The 21,722-nt window shown below is 32.6% G+C and overlaps 1 protein-coding gene across 1 annotated transcript in view; it reads left to right on the plus strand.

Moving 5' to 3' along the window:
* Positions 1-247: 247 nt before the first annotated feature.
* Positions 248-21,722, plus strand: part of LOC123696204 (GATOR complex protein NPRL2-like) — a 50,383-nt gene continuing 28,908 nt past the window's right edge. Inside the window, exons 1-4 of the mRNA XM_045642266.1 lie at positions 248-911; positions 1,185-1,341; positions 1,755-1,881; positions 6,512-6,648. Of these exons, the coding sequence (XP_045498222.1) occupies positions 712-911; positions 1,185-1,341; positions 1,755-1,881; positions 6,512-6,648 (621 nt within the window). The 5' untranslated portion in view covers positions 248-711. The remainder of the gene's footprint in view (positions 912-1,184; positions 1,342-1,754; positions 1,882-6,511; positions 6,649-21,722) is intronic.

Here is a 21,722-nt window from a genome sequence, read left to right on the forward strand (position 1 = left end):
ATGAGACTGAAAAAAGCTGTAGGAAAAAGGCTGCAAAATTCAAAAATCATCATAATATGGCAACTTAGGTTATAGTTGGAAAGTTTTGATACCTTTATTTATTATTTTCTCTAACGAGCAAAAAAAAAACAAATTCTTCATCTTGTGACCTATGCTAGTTTTTCTCGCGTGACCACGTTGTACGGTCTAGTCGCCGCTCGCGTACCGAGCGATTACGATTAAACGGTTGTGAGCTATTCAAAGTTCAAACTCAAAAGTCATAAGAGTGCTCGATTGTGCGAAGCGTTGCTGTAGTTGGAACATTCAACGTTAAGCATTATGCCGCATAATGCGCTCTAGTGCTGTAATTGGAAAACACGGTGTATGTATAAATTACACTACATATTATATTAAATATTATATTTCATACTCAGATATACAATCTGTAGAAATTTAAAAAAAAAAACTTCTTTGACATAGATAACGTATTACGTCAAAGTCAGTAATTGTCAAAACAATGTATTTACGTCAAACACTGTTGACTGTTACAAAAACTCAAAAACTTCAGTTTATTGTGGAATGTACGTAGGAGAGCATATTGTGTTGTTCTGAGTTAGCTTCTGCTATTTACGAAACATTTAATTCATAATAAAAGTGTAATTTAACTTCTCTCGTTTGTCATGTAAATTAAACAATACGTGTGATTATTTACTCTTGTGATTGCTTTCAAAAATGGATGGAAATTCAAAGTTTTACGAGGGCTGCGGACAAGAAGGCCCGATTCGGTGCATATTCTTATGTGAATTCCACCCAACAGCTGGTCCACGAATAACATGCCAAGTACCCGAAGATTATATTTCCAAAGAAATATTCGACACAGTTAGCCACTACATCATACCAAAAGTGCAGTTGCAGCGATGCACTTTGACAGTGTAAGTACTAGTGCACATTTTATATCACAGATAACATAACTACCTATTTAATTTATATTTCTTTATTAGAATCTTAGTACATGTATACAAACAATCGAGTTTTGTATTCAATAACATTAAAAATAAACTTATTCAAATTATATACAACAATAACAAAAAATTTGAATATTTCACGTTCTAGAATATTTTAATTTATAAAGTTGTCATAGTTTTAACTGCTAATTTATACAAGAAAAAGAAACTAATTTGATTGTAACTGTTTGTTTATTCCAGAACTCTACTTGGATCAAAGATTTTAGGATTCCCTGTGCGGATAGACAATAAGAAATATGCTCGTAATGCATACTACTTTAATCTCTGTTTTGTGTGCGACGCCTGGGCCAGGACAGTGCACTTGGAGCCTCTAGTCAAGAAACTTACTGAATATCTTGTAAGTATATTTCTTTATATTTATGTGAGATAATAAGTCAAATACTATCAATGAATATTATTATCTGGTTAATGCAATATACATAGATAAATATTTTTGCATGCTACATTCTAGTTAGTTTATTTGTGCAAACACATGATTAATTTTGTATCAGATATTTATTTAGAAAAGATTTATAAAATAACATATTTAAAAGTTATTGGTTCTTAATTTATTTATTTCAATTTCTTATCACAATTTATTACAATTTATACAATTTATATTCATGTAAAAGTATAGAAATATAAAAATGCTACTAACTAAGGCTAACAAAACAAAAGGATTTAAAAATGTCTGTAATACCTTAATCAAATTAAGAAAGTTTGAATAAAACTCAAATGAACAAATATAAAATAATCAACACTTCCACCCAGCTATCAATGGAATTGGAAACAGAATGGCTCTCGAAGCAGTCGCTATCTGGAGACGCGAAAGCACTCAGCGGACTCATGAGGCAGGTGATGCAAGATATAAATAGCAGACGAATGTGTACACTTACTGGTAAGTATTAGGAACTAGCTGTGCTCCGCGGTTTTAACCCATTGAGCCCCAAGCGGCCCGATCGGTCCCAGACACAATATATTTTCTATTGTGTCTGTGGTTCCGGGGCCTGAGTTATTAACCACAGATCTTCGCTGATGTTGATCTTAGCGTGATCATATATAGCCTATAGCTTCCTCGATAAATAGACTATCTAACACCGAAATAATTTTTAAAATGGGATAAGTTGTTCCTAAGATAAGCGTGTTCAAACAAACAAACTCTTCAGCTTTAGAAAATAGTATAGATTAAATCTAGCTGTTACCGCTGTATTGTCCAAAGTGTTAGATATATACGGATTTAAAACAGAATGATGGATGAAATAGTGTTAAAATTCCATTAAAAACTTCAATTTATTTATGTATATAACACACAGGTAAAATCAAACACAGAAAAATAATGAAAAATACTTTATTGTACACCTTATAGAATACATTTTACAAACTCAACAATATAATATAACAATGTACAGTAATAATTAAACTAAAGTAAACAATGCCTTAAAGCTGGCAGCGATCTGTACCAGGCAACCCAGAAAAGACGAGGAAAATAAATGAGTCAATAACATGGTGGTGCAAAATAAATAAAAAGTATTATTTTCTATATACAAATAGTAGCAAAAATTATTAAAAAGAAACTAATAACGAAAAATCTTAACTCCCCAAATAGAAAGAATTATCAGATAATTATACTATCACCCAGACTTTGTTTATCAGATAATAATATTGGTATAATAACTAATAAGGCTTATTTCAATAGATAGTGGATAGTCTGAATATATCGTTAATTTTAACGCTTACAATCAAAACTAACTTCATTATTTTTTATTAAAAAACTAGTTTACCACCCGCGGCTTCGCCCGCTTTGTCTAAAACCTAATAAATTATATACTAAAACCTTCCTCTTGAATCACTCTATCTATTAAAAAAACTGCATCAAAATCCGTTGCGTAGTTTTAAATATTTAAGCATACAAAGGGACGTAAGGACAGAGAAAGCGACTTTGTTTTATACTAGGTAGGTATGTAGTGATAGTGATGCTATAGGTACACTACTACTATGTACAGTTAATATTTAAAAATAGTTTTCGAGGAAGGATTAATAGATGTATGACTTCTCTTACACACAAAAAAGCTGATCACAAGTTTTCTTACAGAGATAGATCTGGCTTGGCACATAGGCTTCTTTTTAGCCGCGGGCTCCATCTAGCCCATTGGTATTTTTACGAAAATCAACGTTAAAATAAAATAATTCCATGCGGGCTTGCCTACGTAAATAAGTTCGAAAATACAATGAAAAAATATTTTTATTTTCATTTATCATCAGAATAAAATAATAATCTCGAAACATAAAAGCAATTCCAAAGCTCATGTATAATAAGTAATAACCAATTTTTATTATAAAATATCCACCTACGAACCTTAATTTGGACAAGGATTTTCTTTAAAATTTACGTTTTTCTAATTTGGACTTTATTTGCTGACTCTACAATTCTACATTCCTAAGAACTTTACCTCTACATTGTTTCATGGTTACTGGAAAAATGATTCGCAAAATGTGTTGGTAAGCGTATCTTTCAATGTAGTGTCAGCAAATAAAGTCAAAATACGAGTCCTTGAGATAATTATGATTTTTCTTAAATAATTCAGATGCTTCTAAAACCATATAGTACGAAAATTGTTACCATTTACAATAAACTGTTCATAAAAATAAGTTATCAAAATATCCCAATGAAAATTGACATCTGTTAGGATATAGGTAATAACAGTCACTTAACAAAATTAATCGTTATCGATAATATAATGTTTCCAGAATGTTCTAAAAATAAATCATAAGTTAATTTACATTAGGTACTTAATAATGTTATCTATATGAATTTAACAGAAATTGTCAGCGTCGCGTTAAAACTTGTTTACGAACTGAATTATCAACCTATTTACAAAACATGGCAACGCATAATTATTTGTATTGTTATAACCTAAATATTATATTTATACACTTATTATTACTACTTAATTACACTATTCAATGTTATGAAATTACTTATCTACTAATTAAAATTAGGTACCTAGGTAGTTAGTTAATTGTAGTTAATTACCTACCTAGTTAATTAATACAATAAATTCCTCAATGTTTTTGCTACTGTTTATAATAATATGTTTTAACCAAATCAATAAACAGACATGACGATTCTAATAATTTTAATTAACAGAGTAATCACTGTTTCAATTAATAAATATTCAATTAACAAATATTCAATATTAATCTAATTATAATTTTAAAGCGGTTTATCCTTAATCATAAAGCAACAAAATTAGAAAAATCGCATCGATAAATGATAAGCCTTTATAAAGGTAGATTAGTTATCCAATGTGTGCATACCTAATCTAATCTAGATTCTACTGACGTTGATTTATGTATTTAATTAAGCTCTTTATACTGTCCACTTACCTCTGGATCAGTAGTTATGACAGACAGGTTCGGGGTTCGATCTTGAGTGATGCAAAGCTTCCTCCTAACACATATACCTAACTCACAAATTTTTTGTTGAATAGGTTTTGAGTTAAATCGTAACAAACAATAAAACGAAAATCTATCCTGTTTATAATAATAATATAAATTAGTTTTAGAGTTTAGGCAGTTCAACGAAATTTATGAAGAAAACGAAATTTCGCGTCAGACTTTGATAGAATTAATATCAATATTTATTAATGTATGCTAAGATTCTGATAAGTAAATCGTTGAATTTATATAAGCTTATTAATAAAACCATTAAAGTGACAACCATGACGGGGTCATTTAACTCAAAAAACGCGTAGACTTTAAACAAGTGTTCGAATAGCTATGAAGAAATTACATTTTTGAAGTTATACTTCTTTTGGCGCGATGGAGAAAAACGATGGAGAGTGAATTTTTTACGATGCGCGCGCACACCGACATCTAAATTTAACAGCATGAAATTAGTTCTAGGTGGTATGAAAATTGATAACTACATAATATGTTCAAGTTGTATATTCTAGTATTTTTTCCATAGGTACGTCAAAGAAGTATAACTTCTAACGCGTGTGCATAAGCCATAAATACACACACTCTTTTTGTTCATCTGACTTGTGATTTCATTCAGTTATTTTTACCACCAGGAAAATTAAGACCCGAAATATTTAAATTAAACATCTACCTATCTATTAATTTTATATTTTGTTAATCTTTAATTTGCGAACTTCTTCAAGAAAGTAGTTTGTAGCCATGATCATTTATATTTCAAACAAGATAGTAATACGATCTTGGCAATGTCTTTAACTAAAAATGCACGGAAGACTAACCACAACTCACCCGTGAAGACAATCGGTCAGCGAAACAGGTGGAAAATGCATCTGTTCAATTACTATCTAGTGCAGTGAGAATCCACTATCTTTTGTTATACAGGGTGTCCCACTGTTGGTATACTAAGCTCAAAGGAGGTTATAGTTTTGCATATGCTGACTACGTTAAAAATACTCATAAAATTCCAGGAGCAGTTTTTTTTCAAATAGATGAATTTTTAAAACTCTATGTGTACACCCATAACAAGCAACTTGCCCAGCACATTAGCGAAGCGGTATATGCCGGCGCGGCTGCGCGAAGCTAGAGAAGAAAACATGGATTTTCAGTAAAAATTTCACAACTTTGTTTTAATGTAATTTTGTTGTATACGCTTAGTATACCACTAGTGGGATACCCTGTAACTATATGTAAATACCACCTTAAAACTGCAGAAATAGTGGACTAACCTCGCTGAGAGTTAAAAGGATCATAAAACCAGCATGAGCCCGTATTGGTCAGGTATACATACATATATCAATTTAAAATGAATAACATCCTATAACCACATAATGGTCTTAACCTCACCAAGAGTCATAAGAATAAGCAATAATAAGAATATCACAAGTCACAAGCCCGTATCGATCAGGTATAGGTAGGTACATGAGCCCATATGTTATTCCAGGCCATAAACTATTTGCATGCCAAATTGCAGCCGAATTAGTTTTGTACTCTTGATGTAAAAGAGTAGTTTACCAACTTGTATTTGTAATATGTCTTACTGAAAAATTATTTCGTACCCGGAGTACTTTGCACTTAGGATATTAAATTACGCTATAACCTCATTTGGTTTCGAAACTTTTCTCTTATACCTCTCTGATTAACTTACCCAAGCACTCAAAGAACAAAGTTTCATTCCACTTTGCACTTCTTACGCGGTTTAGGTAGAGCACTTTATTTTGGTTATTTAAAGACAAATATGTATATTGTATACCCCATACAGTTTTGTCTTGTCACCTCGGCTCCACAGCATCCACCAAATCTTGTAGCACTATCAGCAAAACCTGAGACACGTATCCTTTTCCTCACTGGCCTGTATTCCCGTCGTCAATCCTTAAACTTGACGTCGGGACGCGAACCCTAAGATTTTTCCTTTCCAAAAAATCTTTAAATAAATAAGTTTGTGAAAGAAAGCCGGGGTTGTTTGTATATTTGGGCGACACTCACCATCAAGTGACGAGTCTGCTCCTCATTAAATAAAAGAGTTTTCACGCCAAATCTCCATCTCACAGTGGGCACGACCACCACGCATCTGACGGTGGTCCGCGTGAACAGCGACCCGGCGCCCGTGAAGGACCACCAGGTGCCCGTGTTCCTGTACAGCCGCCAGTCGTTTGTCGCTGACCAATGGGATCTCACTACTAACCAGGTTAGTGGCTTTGAATGGAGAATGGATAGAGAGTAAGATACGTAAGGTTTCTGCATTGTGGATAGAGTTTAGAACGTAAGGCTGGTGCATGGTGGTTAATGTTTGGATGTATAGTTACGTAGTACTATTATGGCCGGTTGCAGAGCTTCACCGACCATCAGTGCGTACGTCAGTCGCGCTTGTCATATGTAATATGTATGGAAATTCATAAAACCGTTCATAGCTAGACCTACCATACGCACGCGTATTTCCATACATATGATTATATACATATAATTATATAGGTAAAGAATACTAATAAATAATACCTACCTATAAGGCTATAACCTAACGACCTTTTTGATCGGAACTTGTGTTTAATGATCCGATAAAATATTGTGAATTATATACTGTATATGCTATTAGCTCGCCTCGGTTTGATCCGGGATAATAGTAAAAATAGGATATAATTTATTTTAAGAATTGATATGTATTTGATAATAGTGTAAAGTGCCACCGTTAAGGGGAGGCTCTCTAATTTTTTTTTTTTCTCTAACTTTTATGTGAATTTGCATATTCTGAAACAGGCACACATACAATCAGAATGGAACTTTAGTATATGATTTATTGGGTCTCTTTCTTTCGATGCACAAGACAGTTACGTAATTGTAACATTTTCGCTCGATTCATTTTTTATTCAAAAATTATGCCTTTTTAAGGATTATTACATTTTTTTAAAGATTTACTTCAACTTTATGTCTAAAATAAATGTTAACAGTAAGAAAATAGAGTTTACTATCGAATCCCAAGATATTTTTTTCTCTAGATCAATTATTACTTTAGATAAAAACGAAATAAGAATTGAGACTTACTTTTCGAGCTCGAACGCGATCAAAGAGCGCACGCGATATTCAACTTTATTACGGCTGTATTAGCGTCAGTGCCAGAAATGAGAAAGGGAGCCTCCTCGAATTTGTATTTATTTCAATTTTGAACTAATGTTTTTACAGATGACTTAACATTTATTAATAACAATGTTTCCAATGTTGTCATGAATACATTATAGATCAGTTAAATATTCGCTTATAGAAGTGGAACAATGAAATAATTATGGCTGCGGGTTCCACATACCGGTTCGAACTAATGTTTGAATAGTGCATAATTAGATATATTGTATTGAAATAAGTTGTTTTATGTTTGCTTTCGATATCTAGGGAATGTTTTGTGAATTGATTTAGTACATGTAGTATAATAGCTTACTGCTTACTTATTGGAATGTTATAGTTATCCATTTATTAACTAAGAGTTATTCCTTTGTCAATATTCGATATTAATTGGCCAAATATTGTAAAATAATTAAAAGCTAAGCTAACTTTTCCGCGGATTAAATAACATTATTAAATAACATACATACTTATTTGGATAATAATGTGTAGAAAACTATTTAACATTATATCTATCATAAAAAACCTTAAACAAACACACTGTCAGTAATTGTACAGATAGAGAAGTATTTAGATGTATGTAGAAAAGTATAGTCGAATATATTCGCATGTAAATTACTAATACAGATTATCCAAAACCAATAACTGGCCTAGCAACTAAATCAATGCTTCCTTATCGACAATATTAACCAACTAGTAACCTCAAACAAACATTGGCCACTGATTACGATTTGAATTATAATCAGACATTATTTATTCTAGTACTGTGGATCCTGGCATTGTTTAATTATTTATTATCTATGTGCTGTCAATTATGATAGGTTTTGTCTGGACGACTAGGGTTACCATTTTTTAATTGACATGCTTTTATTAGCTTCACCTGTATATTTGTATGTTTGTATAACCGAATCTATTAGGCACGGTTTTGTACTTTAAACGGATAGATTTAATTCAAACTTCGCGCACTTATCATGGTTTGGTGATAAATAATAAAACAATAATTTAGAGTTTAAGGGGAGGCTCCCTAAATTTTAATTAGCTTTCTTGAATATGTTATATGGGTAACAAAATCTAGACTAACAGATTAAAAACAAAGTTGTAGTAGTTGCTATGAAAACATTTTAATAATTGGATATTTATAGCATCGTATTTTTCGTACGCAATTGAATAGCTGATTTATACCTACAATAGTTTTGAAGCCCACGCGAAATATTGAATTCTTTCGACAAATTCGTAAACCTTTTGTGTGATTTTCAATGATATTTGTATAATAAAAACTAGCACAACTAGTTTGCTAGCGCTGTTTTACATGCATTACTCCTCTCCTATTGATCCTAGCGTGAATATGCCTACCTCGATAAAAGGACTATTTGACACTGCAAGAAATTTTCTAATCGGACCCGAAGTTCCTGAGATTAGGGCGTTCAAACAAACAATTTAGCTTTGCAATATTAGTATAGATAAGCAATATAATGCACCTACGTTACGTGAACGAACTTTTAGCAAAACAACACATTAATCCACACTCATATACCACCTGTTAGTTTTAACAGTTTTAAAATAGTTCCTCTATATTTTTATATCAATAAAAACAAGAATAGCAAACAGTTGTAACGTTCGCGTTCGCGTTATGCCGGCACTACACATAGGCCAACGCGCTGGCAAGCGCGCTGGCACATGCACTTGTCTATGTGTAGAACGGGCGAAATGCGCACTTGCGGTAGGTATTTGAACGTTGGCCGGCGCGCTTGCGAGCTTGCCGTGCGGTGTCGGAAACTTCAAAGGACACTTGTCGCAAGCTTGGCGCACCATCCACACATTGGCCGCGCGATCAGTTTGACTGTAGCAGCGATCAGGAGTGCACGTTTTTTTCTTGCGGCGAATTAACACCTAACTTGACAAAATGGCGAACAATATGAGTAACGAGGAAATATTTAAATTTATTGAGCTCTATCAGAGTGAAATCTGCCTGTGGAACCCAAAAAATAAGTACCATAAAAATAAAAATGTTGTATGTATTAACAGTGCCAAATAAATAAGGTTCTTGGACATGCCGTTTTCCTCACAATGTTTTACTTCACAAAGAGCATCCTACTTTAATATTATTTTAATATTATAAATGTGAAAGTGTGTTTATTTCTTTGTTTGTTACATCCATTTTGAATCCGTCCGCACATTGGCTCGAACCAAACCATACTGAACGACCTTCCAATGTGTGGATTACTCACAAGCGCGTTTGCAAGCGCACCGCCAGCGCGCTGGCGAATGCGCTGGCCTATGTGTAGAGGCGACATTATCAACACGGTGCGCGCGGGCAGCGTCCAAACCAAAATAGATCGCTGTATCAGACGGGTCGATAAACTCGTATCGTTATCTACTGCTGTTTTTATTGGCGGCATTTAGAAGGAAGTTCTATTGTACGTTTAAAATAATATTGAGATTGCGCTGCTTTATTTGAGATGACTGTTTATTAATTACTAGATTTCACCGCTTCGCCCACTTTGTGAAAGAAAACTTAATAAACTAGGTGTATATAGGTATGGTACCTAATACCTATATACCTAACTTATTAACCTTCCTCTTGAATCACTCTATCTCAAGTGAAAATCCAACTGAAATAATTTTTGAAATCGATCCATTTATTCCTGAGATAAGCGCGTTCAAGCAAACAAACTCTTCAGCTTTTCATTTAATAGCACTGCTGCACCCTATTAAAAGTTCTATCACTCCATCTTTTTAGAGATTTATAAAAGTTCCCTTTTTTCAAAGCTCCCGAGATCGGTTTTTCTACAACAAAAAAGTCGCCTTAGGGAATTAGAGACCCATGGTCTTATCTGTTCCCTAAATTCTGTTAATCCGTTTTTGGGTTTAACGGATTACACATTGATCCACATGTTTGTATATTTTGTACTAGATTTCCGCCCGCGGCTTCGCCCGCGTTTGAAAAGGAAAACCCGCATAGTTCCCGTTCCCGTGGGATTTCCGGGATAAAAACTATCCTATGTGTTAATCTAAGTTACCCTCTATATGTGTGCTAAATTTCATTGTAATCGTAGTTTTTACGTGAAAGAGTAACAAACATCCATACATCCATACTTACAAACTTTCGCCTTTATAATATTAAATATTAAAATATATTATATTAAGATATTCCACTAACTTTCCGCCCATTCCCGTGGGATTTCTGAGATAAAACCTATCCTATGCGTTAATCCAAGTTACCCTATACAGGGTGTCCCACTATTGATATACTAAGCGCAAAGGGACTTGTAGTTTTGCATACACTGATCACGTAAAAAATACTTAAACAACAAAATTACATCAAAAAATTTTTGCTAAATTTTTCCTGAAAATCCATGTTTTCTTCTCTGGCTTCGCTCAGCCGTCATATACAGCTTCGCTAATGTGAGCTTTTTGTCTATGAAAACATAATCTTATACGATAAGTCACGTGCTGGTAGCAAAGCTGGGCGGGTTCCTTGTTAGGGGTGTACACATAGAGTTTTAAGAATTCAAACATTTGAAAAAAAAACTGCGTCTGGAATTTTATAATTATTTTTTACGTAATTACTCAGCGTATGCAAAACTATAACCTCCTTTGAGCTTAGTATACCAACAGTGGGACACCTGTATATGTGTGCTAAATTTCAGTGTAGGTTCAGTAGTATTTGTGTGAAAGAGTACACATACACATAAATCCATCCTCACAAACTTTTGCATTTATAATATTAGTAGGTTTTTTAATACTAAACGGGATTTTAGAAGTATTTGGTTTCTAGCATGTTATCCAATTTATTTCAAGATTTTCTCAAGCGGAAAATTATGTTACATCTTTATAAGATACGAAAATTGAACTATGCATTATATAACCCGTAGACATTTATTATAATACACCAATACACGGTATTTATACAATTTACATATTTGAATAAGAAATGTTGCAATATCTACATTTTTTTACTAACACAAACAGTTTTTTTCTACTTCGCAATAGGAAAGTGCGTGACCAAGTTTTCTCCTATACCATGATCATAGAAAAAACACGTTTTCCCTTTTAGTTACAGGTAACATTTAATTAATTAATTAAAGCGAATTAGTAATGGATTCAGCTAATGTCCTTTTATGAACGGAAGTCCTGTACATGTCATATATGCCCAATATATGCCCAAGGGACGTCAGGCCTGATGACTACGTAATATTCATTAACTGATAAATTCCCTTATATTTATATATATTATTATCTGTATACTAGTTATGCCACGCTGTATTACCCGCATTATTCCGCTGGACTATTGGTCATGGCCTCTCCTATGATATAATATAGCCTATAGCCTTCCTCGATAAATGGGCTATCTAACAGTGAAATAATTTTTCAAATTGGACCTGTAGATCCTGAGATTAGCGCGTTCAAACAAACAAACAAACAATTTCTTCAGCTTTTATAGAAATGGGCCTACATTGCATTGTTATCCCAAGAGCGTACAACGTTGGTAAGGATGTGACTGGGGATGTGACATATACAGGCAAATAATAATTGAAAAGATATTACAAAAATGTTACGTGAATAAAATAATAATATTTTATTCACAACATATAATACCTACATATCGTTTATTAAAGATTCTGAGCCACAAAAGGAAAAAAAAACGGAAGCCTTATTTTACCAACCACAACGTTAGTTACTTCATCTATCTCCATTCTAAATTCTACTAAAATCGGTTCACCCTTTAGCTGTCAAATCCCTACAAACTAACTTGTACTATAACATTAGTATGAATGGGTTGATCATCTTTAATTAATATAGTAACACATAGTGTTCTCAGTGTCGCCTTAATAATAATAAATTGGGCGTCTTTAGGTCCCAAGTCCCAACATGGCACTATAAATGGTTCAGCCTTGGAAACAAGTTGTTAACTAGCTCTGCCCCTGGGTGCTACACGTGTTAATAATCCCACAGGAACATTGCAGTTTTGATTACGTCATTTCTATACAAAATATGTAGAGTAGGTTAATTATTGACGAGAAAATTGTACTATGAAAATGTTAAGATGATCCGATCCGCGATCGTTTTTGTTTTCTAATAATTAATTATTTATTTGCATAATATGTGAAAGTACATCTTAAAATCGTAAGAAGGACATCTTGTCCTGTCTATTATTTTGTTTTTATAGCACACAATCTATATGTTGAGTTTGAAAATGTTTACATACTTTGAATATAGCATTATTGTTTGTATATGATTTCTCTCTATATACCTACCTACATATTGTTTAAACAGCTGAATGAACTTTGATAAAATTTCCCATACTTACACATGCTATATATGAAAATATGTACTTGCATTTAACAGACGGTGTCGCGGTATAAAACTAGTTTTTGCTACAGCCTACATTATCAAGTGTACAGTTGACACAGTTCGCGTTTGGAACCGGTTATAATTAATTCAATAAGGGTTTTGCTTGATAAGTTAATGCATTGTTCTATGGTAAAGTGAATTATTTACTGTGGGTACTTATAACTGTGAGTACTTATAATCTATACTTATATTATAAAGTTTGTTTGTTTGTGTGCTTGAACGCGCAAATCTCAGGAACCACGCGTCTGAAATGAAAAATTATTGACTGTCAGATAGTCCATCTATCGAAGAAGGCTATAGGCTATATTATTATATCATTACGCCAAGAACAATAGGAACGGATCAAAGCGGGTAAAACAGCAAAGCGGGTAAAAACTTATACAGCTTGTATAAGTAAAAACATAGTATGTACAACCACAGACTAATAATAATATACTACGGTACAACAATAGTGGTCGCTCAGTGGTTGAAATTCGACCATAGTCAATAACCATAAACAAAGGAGTAGGTATAATATTATGGTCGCGGAAGAATTCCAACCAATACCCGCGGCCCCAGCCCCCATCGTTAAAGCGGCTCGGAACACAGTGGGGTTTTAGTCGGTAAGAATCCGACATAACCCACGGCTCCTTCCCCGGGGGCCGTGGGTATCTTTGGAAGATTTCCCCACTATAAAAAAAAGGTATAATATGTAATAATATGTATGTCAAATGCATGGCAGAGCGTGTAGTGTTTTTTTATTGATTTTTGATTATATGATATTGATTGATTATAGATTATATGGTATTCTTTGATTTTACGTTTTTAAAGAATGTTAGCATTCAATACTTCTGTATATAAACTTCTATTAATAAAAAAAAATAATAAACAGTATGTCTTAACTCTAAAGTATGGGTTTCAATATACCTAATATTTTAAGACGAAGTAAATAACTATTTTATGACCAATATGGCGCCCTCTTGCTCGTTTTGAATAAACCTCTATTTGCTATTTATATGGAAATTCAATTTGTTTTACGTTATTTTTATGCAAATGAGTTGAAAACATAAGACTTTACAATAACAAATTAAATGACGTTAGTATAGAACGTCGCTACGGATATTACCCACATCTCTATCCATCGATGTACGTATTGGGTATGGTGGGATTGAATACGTTGGCACTCAGGAGAAAGATTCTGTTGGTGGTGCATTATTACTTGATAATGCATAACAAAATTGACAACCGCGATGTTCTGGAGCAAATGATTCTCAGCCTGCCAAGGGGTGGTGGGGACGGCACGCTTACCGCGCGGCGGCCGCACCGCCTCTTGGCACAGCCGCTCACACGAACGCACCGCGCTAGGAACGCGCCCACCGCGCGAGCACGAAAGTTGCTCGGAGACTTGCTTTCCCAGTACCAAAATCTTGACTTTTTCACTGATAGTATGACTGTATTTATTCGGTACGCCATTAATTATCTGGATAGCAATTTCTAATTCAATAATAATCTGATCTGTCTAATCTGTCTGTCTTCTATTTCTATTAATTTCTATTGTATTGTAGTCTATTATATCTGTATGTTTGTATTATCATAACGTTTTATAAGTATTTTTCTTTTGTGTTTTGACTTGAATTGTGTTAATAATAATTTTGTATTGTATAGCATAGTGGCGCTTTGGCATGACTGTAAGCCATTATGTTCTCGAAATAAATAAATAAATAAATAAATAAATAGAAAAACATGTGAAAAAATATGTTTTATATCGTGTTTTTAAAGTACGGTAAAATTATAAGGATAATTTTAACACAAATGAGCTAATATTGCAGGGCGTCAATATAATAAGTAATAACAACACTAATTGTGAATGAAATCCATACTAATATTATAAATGCGAGAGTAACTCTGTCTGTCTGTTTGTTACTCAATCACACCTAAACTACTGAACTAATTTGCATGAGTATGGAGATATTTTGAAACCTTTTATTGCGAAATATGTACCACGGGCGAAGCCGGGGCGGACTACTAGTTAACTATAAACACATTTCTTTATTGCAAGATAAACCATAAAAACATCAAGATGTAGGTAACTAACATTACAATTTAATATCACCACATCAAAACAACACTATAAATCCAAACAACAACGTAATTAAATGTATCATATAGAATCCAAGTTTAGAATAGACTCAATTGTTTTGTATTAAGTTTGTTTTTCCTCTCACATATTTTTTTTATGTTGGCAGCAATTTAAGATGATCGTAACATATTGCGTGTTTCAAGTATTTATTATAATTGAGTCACACTGATTCCAAATGCGTTACCGTCCTTGATGTTTGAAAACATTAAAGTTATTTTTAACGAACTTGTTAGATATCTATGTATTGGAAAATGCGTAGAATTTGTGTTTTTATATTGTTGTTTTGGTAAGCGGATTCAATTATGGCTCTTTATTTTTTATGTACTTAGTTGTTTCAAATGTCAGCATTCTTAGAAAATATATATGGTGGTAAATCTCTCTTGCTCGCTCGCTCTCGCTCGGTCGCTTGACAGCTCTTTTTCAGTTCTCCGTATATTTTTTTTGATTAAAAATAGATTATCCTAATGTTTTCTGTTTTGTTGAGTAAATTACGTTCGTATAAGTGGTTGTGAATAAGTGCAAACGTTATACCAGTGCAAAGATAAATTATTCAGTGGAAATAAGTGTTTGTTAATAAAAAAGAAACTTACGAAAGTCACAACAAACAAAACACTCTGTGAAATATAACTTGGTTCTTGGTGCTATATTATAATCATAACGAACATTTATTATTTAAGATCTTGAACTTTGAATATATAAGTGTTTTTACATCATTCGTAATTGATATTTCTAACAAAATAATCTTAACGGTAAACAACACAAACTCGAGGGTAAAACGAAAATATTACATCATTACTAATTGCTATGATCTGTTTTTGTCAAAGACTTATTCGAACAATTAGAACATAAATTTCAACGTATGACGTATAAGTGCCTGTAGCTGTATGGATTGAGTCCCGTACTTAAATAACGTCAACGCGCTGGTTCAAATCATCGTAGAACATTCAGATTTTTTTTTTTTTTTTTTAATTTTAATTTTTTTTTTCTTCCCGAATTTTAACATTCACGCCAAGATGGTATTATGCTCTAAATGTAAAATAAGCATACTCGTTACTCAAAAAAGAATAAAATGCAGTTCTTGCAGTCATCAATATCATGCAGATTGCGTAAAAATTGGGCAAGATCAGCCTAGATCGAAATGGTTGTGTTCGCCTTGCATGTCTGGACAGTCAGATGCGGCATGCTCTGTTTCTCCACCGAATAAACAAATAAGTGATGAATTCCAAAGTCCTATTAATACTGAATCTATGTCTTTCAACCGCATTCAAGAAATTTTAAATAATACATTGGATATTAAAATACGGGAATTACGCGAAAGCTTACAGGATGTTTTGAGAAAGGAAATATTTGGAGAGATCGAACGTTTGAAACAAGATTTTACTGCAACTACAGATTTACTGCAAAATGAACAATTGGAGCTTAAGACATCTATAAAGAACATAAATAAGTCTATTCATACCCTAGAATTGGGTGTCATCGAAATGCAAAATGAAGTAGCTTTTCTCAAAAAGAAAATAAATGATTCTGATAAACTAACACGCAGTCAAAATATCGAAATTCAATCAGTTCCGGAGCGCAAAAATGAAAATTTAGTAAAAATTTTTACAAAATTGTGTCAAACAGTATCCGTATCTATAAATGATTCTGACATTGTTTCTTGCCGCCGCGTTGCAAAAATGGATAGTAAGTCTACAAGGCCTCGCAATATCATAGTTACTCTACCTTCACCGCGCTATAGAGACAATCTTATATCTGCTGTTAAAAGATATAATAATACACATCCCCAAGACTTATTATGTTCTTCACTACTTGGCATCGTAGGCGAATCCTCAAGAGTCTATGTAAACGAGCATTTGTCTCCAGAACAGAAGTTGTTATATGCAGAAACTCGTGCGTTTAAAAAAGAATGTGGATACAAATATGCTTGGGTTAAATATTCTAAGATATATTTACGAAAGAATGATAACTCAGGTGTCATTTATGTTAAAAATACACAATCACTTGATAAATTGCGTAATTAATTATACAAGTATTTTTTTTTTTTTTTTAATGTTACTCTGATCGGTATTTAAGTATTGTTTTAACTATTTAAATTAGTAATGGATCTTTTAATATACTATCAAAACGTAAATAGAATAAGAAGTAAAACTAACGAGATTTTCTCTCAAATTTTAATAGAGAACTATGATGTTATATGCTTTTGTGAAACAAATCTAAATGAAGGTATTTGCGATAGTGAGTTGTTTGACAATAGGTATACCGTCTTCCGTAGAGATCGTTATACGTCACAATGTAGAAAGGTGGACGGCGGTGGGGTTTTAATAGCGGTTAAAAAAGAGATACCCACTATACGTCACCAGACCTGGGAGAGCTCTGCAGAGGATATTTGGCTATCTCTTAGAATAGGTAATGTTTCTGAAATCATTATTGGTTTAGTTTATCTCCCACCTGATGTACCTAAGCAAATCTATGAACACTATTTTGAGACATGTACACACGTACTCACTGAAAATGATAAGCAGGTCATAATTATTGGTGATTTTAATATTCCAGAAATAGACTGGAGTCACGATTTAAATTTTATGCAAAGATCTCTATCTCATAAGGCTAAGGCTCTTGTTGATATAATGTCTATAGGCAGCTTACATCAATTAAACAAAATAGTTAACGTAAATAATAGAGTACTTGACCTTTTCCTTACGAATATTATGGGATTAAAAACAGAAAATGTAGATCCTTTAATAAACGAAGATAGACATCATCCTCCTTTTAAGGTATATATTTCTACACCTAAAAAACGTAAGTCTAATTACAAGATATCTGATTCTTTTAATTTTAGAAATTGTAATTATACAGAATGCAAGAAATTTTTGAATAATATAAATTGGAATAATGAATTTAAAGGCTTTATCGATGTAGACGAATATGTTAATAAATTTTATGAGCTACTTTACATTGTAATTAAAAATAATACACCTTATAAAAGATGCAATGTTCACGGAAACGCACAAACTCCTGTTTGGTTCAGTAACGCCCTTAAGAAATGTCTGAGAGAAAAAGAAAAATATCACACAAAATTTAGAATATTCGGTAATCCCCGGGACTATGATACCTTTTCCCTCTTACGCAAGCGAGCAAAACGCCTTATCAGAACGTGTGAACGTAACTATAAAAAATCAATAGAAGAATCTTTACCCCAATCTACAAAACTTTTTTGGTCTTACATTAAAAACAAAAAACGTGCTTCGTCCGTTCCTCCCACGCTTACTCTGGGTGATCGTTCAGCACATACAGATATTGAAATAAGTAATATGTTCGCAGAGTTCTTTTCATCTGTCTGGGAAAAAGACTCATCAGGTAATCATATACCAAAAGTTGATAGTGTCGATAGGTTTAATTTTACATTGCACAATATTCAAATAGATAAACTAAGCATAAAACAACATCTTAAAAATGTCGATATTAATAAGGGTCCAGGTCCTGACCGTATATCCCCTTTATTTATAAAGGAGTGCATGCAATGTCTTGTTGAACCTCTTCACATCATCTATAACCTCTCAATAAATCAAGGTAAATTTCCGACTATCTGGAAAACTGCTCACGTAGTACCTGTGCACAAGGATGGTGATGTAACTAACTGTGAAAATTATAGACCAATTAGCATTCTTTCATGTTTTTCAAAAATATTTGAGGCTTTAGTGTATGATCATATATTCTTTTTTATCAAACCAGCTATTAGCTCGAAACAACACGGCTTTGTGAAACAAAAATCTACAACGACGAATCTTTTAGAATATACAAATTTTATTCATGGGGCGTTAAATAGTCAAATACAAGTCCATTCTATATATACAGACTTTAGGAAAGCCTTCGATAAGGTTAATCATAGGCGACTACTTGGTAAACTATTCTGCGAGGGAATCCGCGGTAATTTGCTGCGTTGGCTCTCTTCATATATATTAAATAGATCTCAGATAGTCAGAATACTTGGAAGTTATTCTCGTCCTATTCCTGTATTATCGGGTGTTCCTCAGGGCTCAAATCTGGGCCCTTTATTATTTGTGATTTTTATAAATGATTTGTGCAATAATTTCTCATCAAATTGTTTACTTTATGCTGATGATTTAAAAATATTTAGAAAAATTTTCACTATAAATGACTGCATTGAACTACAAAATGATTTGAATAAATTAAAAGATTGGTGTGTTACAAATGCTATGTTTCTTAATGTAGATAAATGCTATGTTATGGAATTTGGTAGTACGGCAGTAAAAGTAAAATATAATTATTCTATAAATGCTAAAAATCTGATATGGAAGTCAAACGTACGTGATTTAGGAATTATCCTTGATAGCAAACTCTCATTTTTGGACCATTATACACATATTTATAAATCATGTAACAGATTGCTAGGGTTTATTTTACGTTCATGTAAAGGTTTCCGGAATCCTAAATCTTATATTTGTCTTTTTAACTCTCTCATTCGTAGCAAATTGGAATATGCAAGTATGATTTGGTCCCCCTTTTATTTGATTCATATAAAAAATATAGAAAAAATCCAAATCAAATTTTTGAGAATACTTTCATATCGGTTTCATCTAAATAAAACGCTTCATACTTATGAGGAAAGATTATCTTATTTTAAACAAGTAAAACTGTCAGATCGTCGAAAAATATTGGAATTAATATTTCTAAATAAAATTATATGTGGTCAACTGTCCACTGCAGCTCTTTCCCAAATCTCCTTTCATATACCACTTAGAAGTAATCGAAATAATCGAACTTTCACGTTGCCAATCCACCGCACCCAAAGAGCATATCATAGCACTCTAAACAGAATCTGCACAAATTACAATAAGTTGTGCGAGATAATTCCAGATCTTGACATTATCGCGAGTAAACCTATTAGATTTCGGAAATGCCTATTTGATAACCTTACTATACTGTCGCAGGTCCTTCAATAGATTAGAAATTTGTCTCTAGTAGTATTGTACCATTCCCCTTTTTAAATTACCTAATATCTGTTAATTAGTATATTGATTACTCTTTGTTTATGTGTAAGCGATTGTAATTTATAGTCTAGTAGTCAACACATGTTATTGCAATAACAATTAGTCATTAAGGTTTATAAAGTTAAATAAGTATTGTACCTATATTATTGTTATATGTGTTTGTGTTGCAAATAAAATAAAATAAAATAAAATAAAAAATTGGTAATGTTAAATCTTTCTTCAAGGGAAGGTATTTCATCAAGCAAATTAATGCTTATAAGGTACTAATTAAAAAAAATCACAATATTATACATATACGTTACGTTATTGGAATATATTCCAATAAGCGAAAACGAACATTTTCATGAAAAACTGTCCAAGAACATTGACGATATGTTTTGGAAATGTATGAGTTTATAAGTTGTTTGTAGTACCTACGTCAATGTCCAGGAACCATAAAGTTTGAGGACACTTCACTTGTAAAGAAAATCGATCAGTTAAAGTAATATGAAATGTATCTGCCTTGTAACTCAGGGGAATAAGACTTCATCACAGGTTAACAATAAGATTAAATAAATAAACTTTTTATATACATTGAGTTAATATGTACTAGTAGATACATATTAACTCAATGCTTCTATAACTATTTTTTTTTTACCTTTTTCTTTAATTCCCAATCCCACGAAGGAAATGAAATAAACTATGACTTTTGACTCTTTATAGACAGAAAATACATATACAATTATACACATAACATTATATTATATTATTTACAGTTAGTGGCATTGATATACCTAAGTATTTATTTATGTTATATCATATTACACATGGATATTATTTAATTGTGTATAATATTAATTGTTTAACATACATTATAGTGTTATTCACTTACATATAAGTTTTTTGTTCTATTTATAAAAAAAAAAACTAGCGGTTCGCCCCGGCTTCGCCCGTGGTACCTACATGTTTACGTTTTTTTTTTCATAAAAACTATCCTATCTCTCAAGTTGGATCCAACTGCACATGGTGTGCGACTTTTATTATAATCGGTTAAGTGGTTTAGGAGTCCATTGAGGACAAACATTGTGACGATAATATGCACTACACCGCATTCTCATGCATGATATTCTGGTGTATGAATTGAAAATTTAAATGTTTATACGTCTAGAATTCCTGGCGTATAAGTAGCATTAGCATTAAATAACGTCATACTAGCATTAGAAATTATAATATCATTGATCATTGATATATTTGCTAAATAGATCAATGATCAATGATAGATCAAAGATCAATAGTTAGGGAATCTGAAACAAGTAGTAGATTAATACCTACCTACGTACCTGTGCCGCGCGGTTTCACCTGCGGAAGACCCGCATGAAAAATCAAGTATTTCTAGCACATGTGCTATTTTGATCTATAACCTATATTCCTGTAATGTTTCATCCAAATCCGTTCACTAGTTTTTATGTAAAATAATAATAAACATCCATACTTTCAATCTTTCGCACAAAATTAATCGAACGAAGTTCAGCGCTTCAGCGTTGCGTCGTGGTAAAGTTTAAAACAGGAAGACACAATTTGGCATGTACAAGCGCCAGTTTCATGAATTGCTGATCAAGTAATAAATACCCTATTTTGACTTTTACTACATTATTTATGATTTCATCTAACGGATAAACTACTTAA

The sequence above is a fragment of the Colias croceus genome, chromosome 12, assembly GCF_905220415.1.
Source record: "Colias croceus chromosome 12, ilColCroc2.1".
Taxonomy (NCBI): Eukaryota; Metazoa; Arthropoda; class Insecta; order Lepidoptera; family Pieridae; genus Colias; species Colias croceus.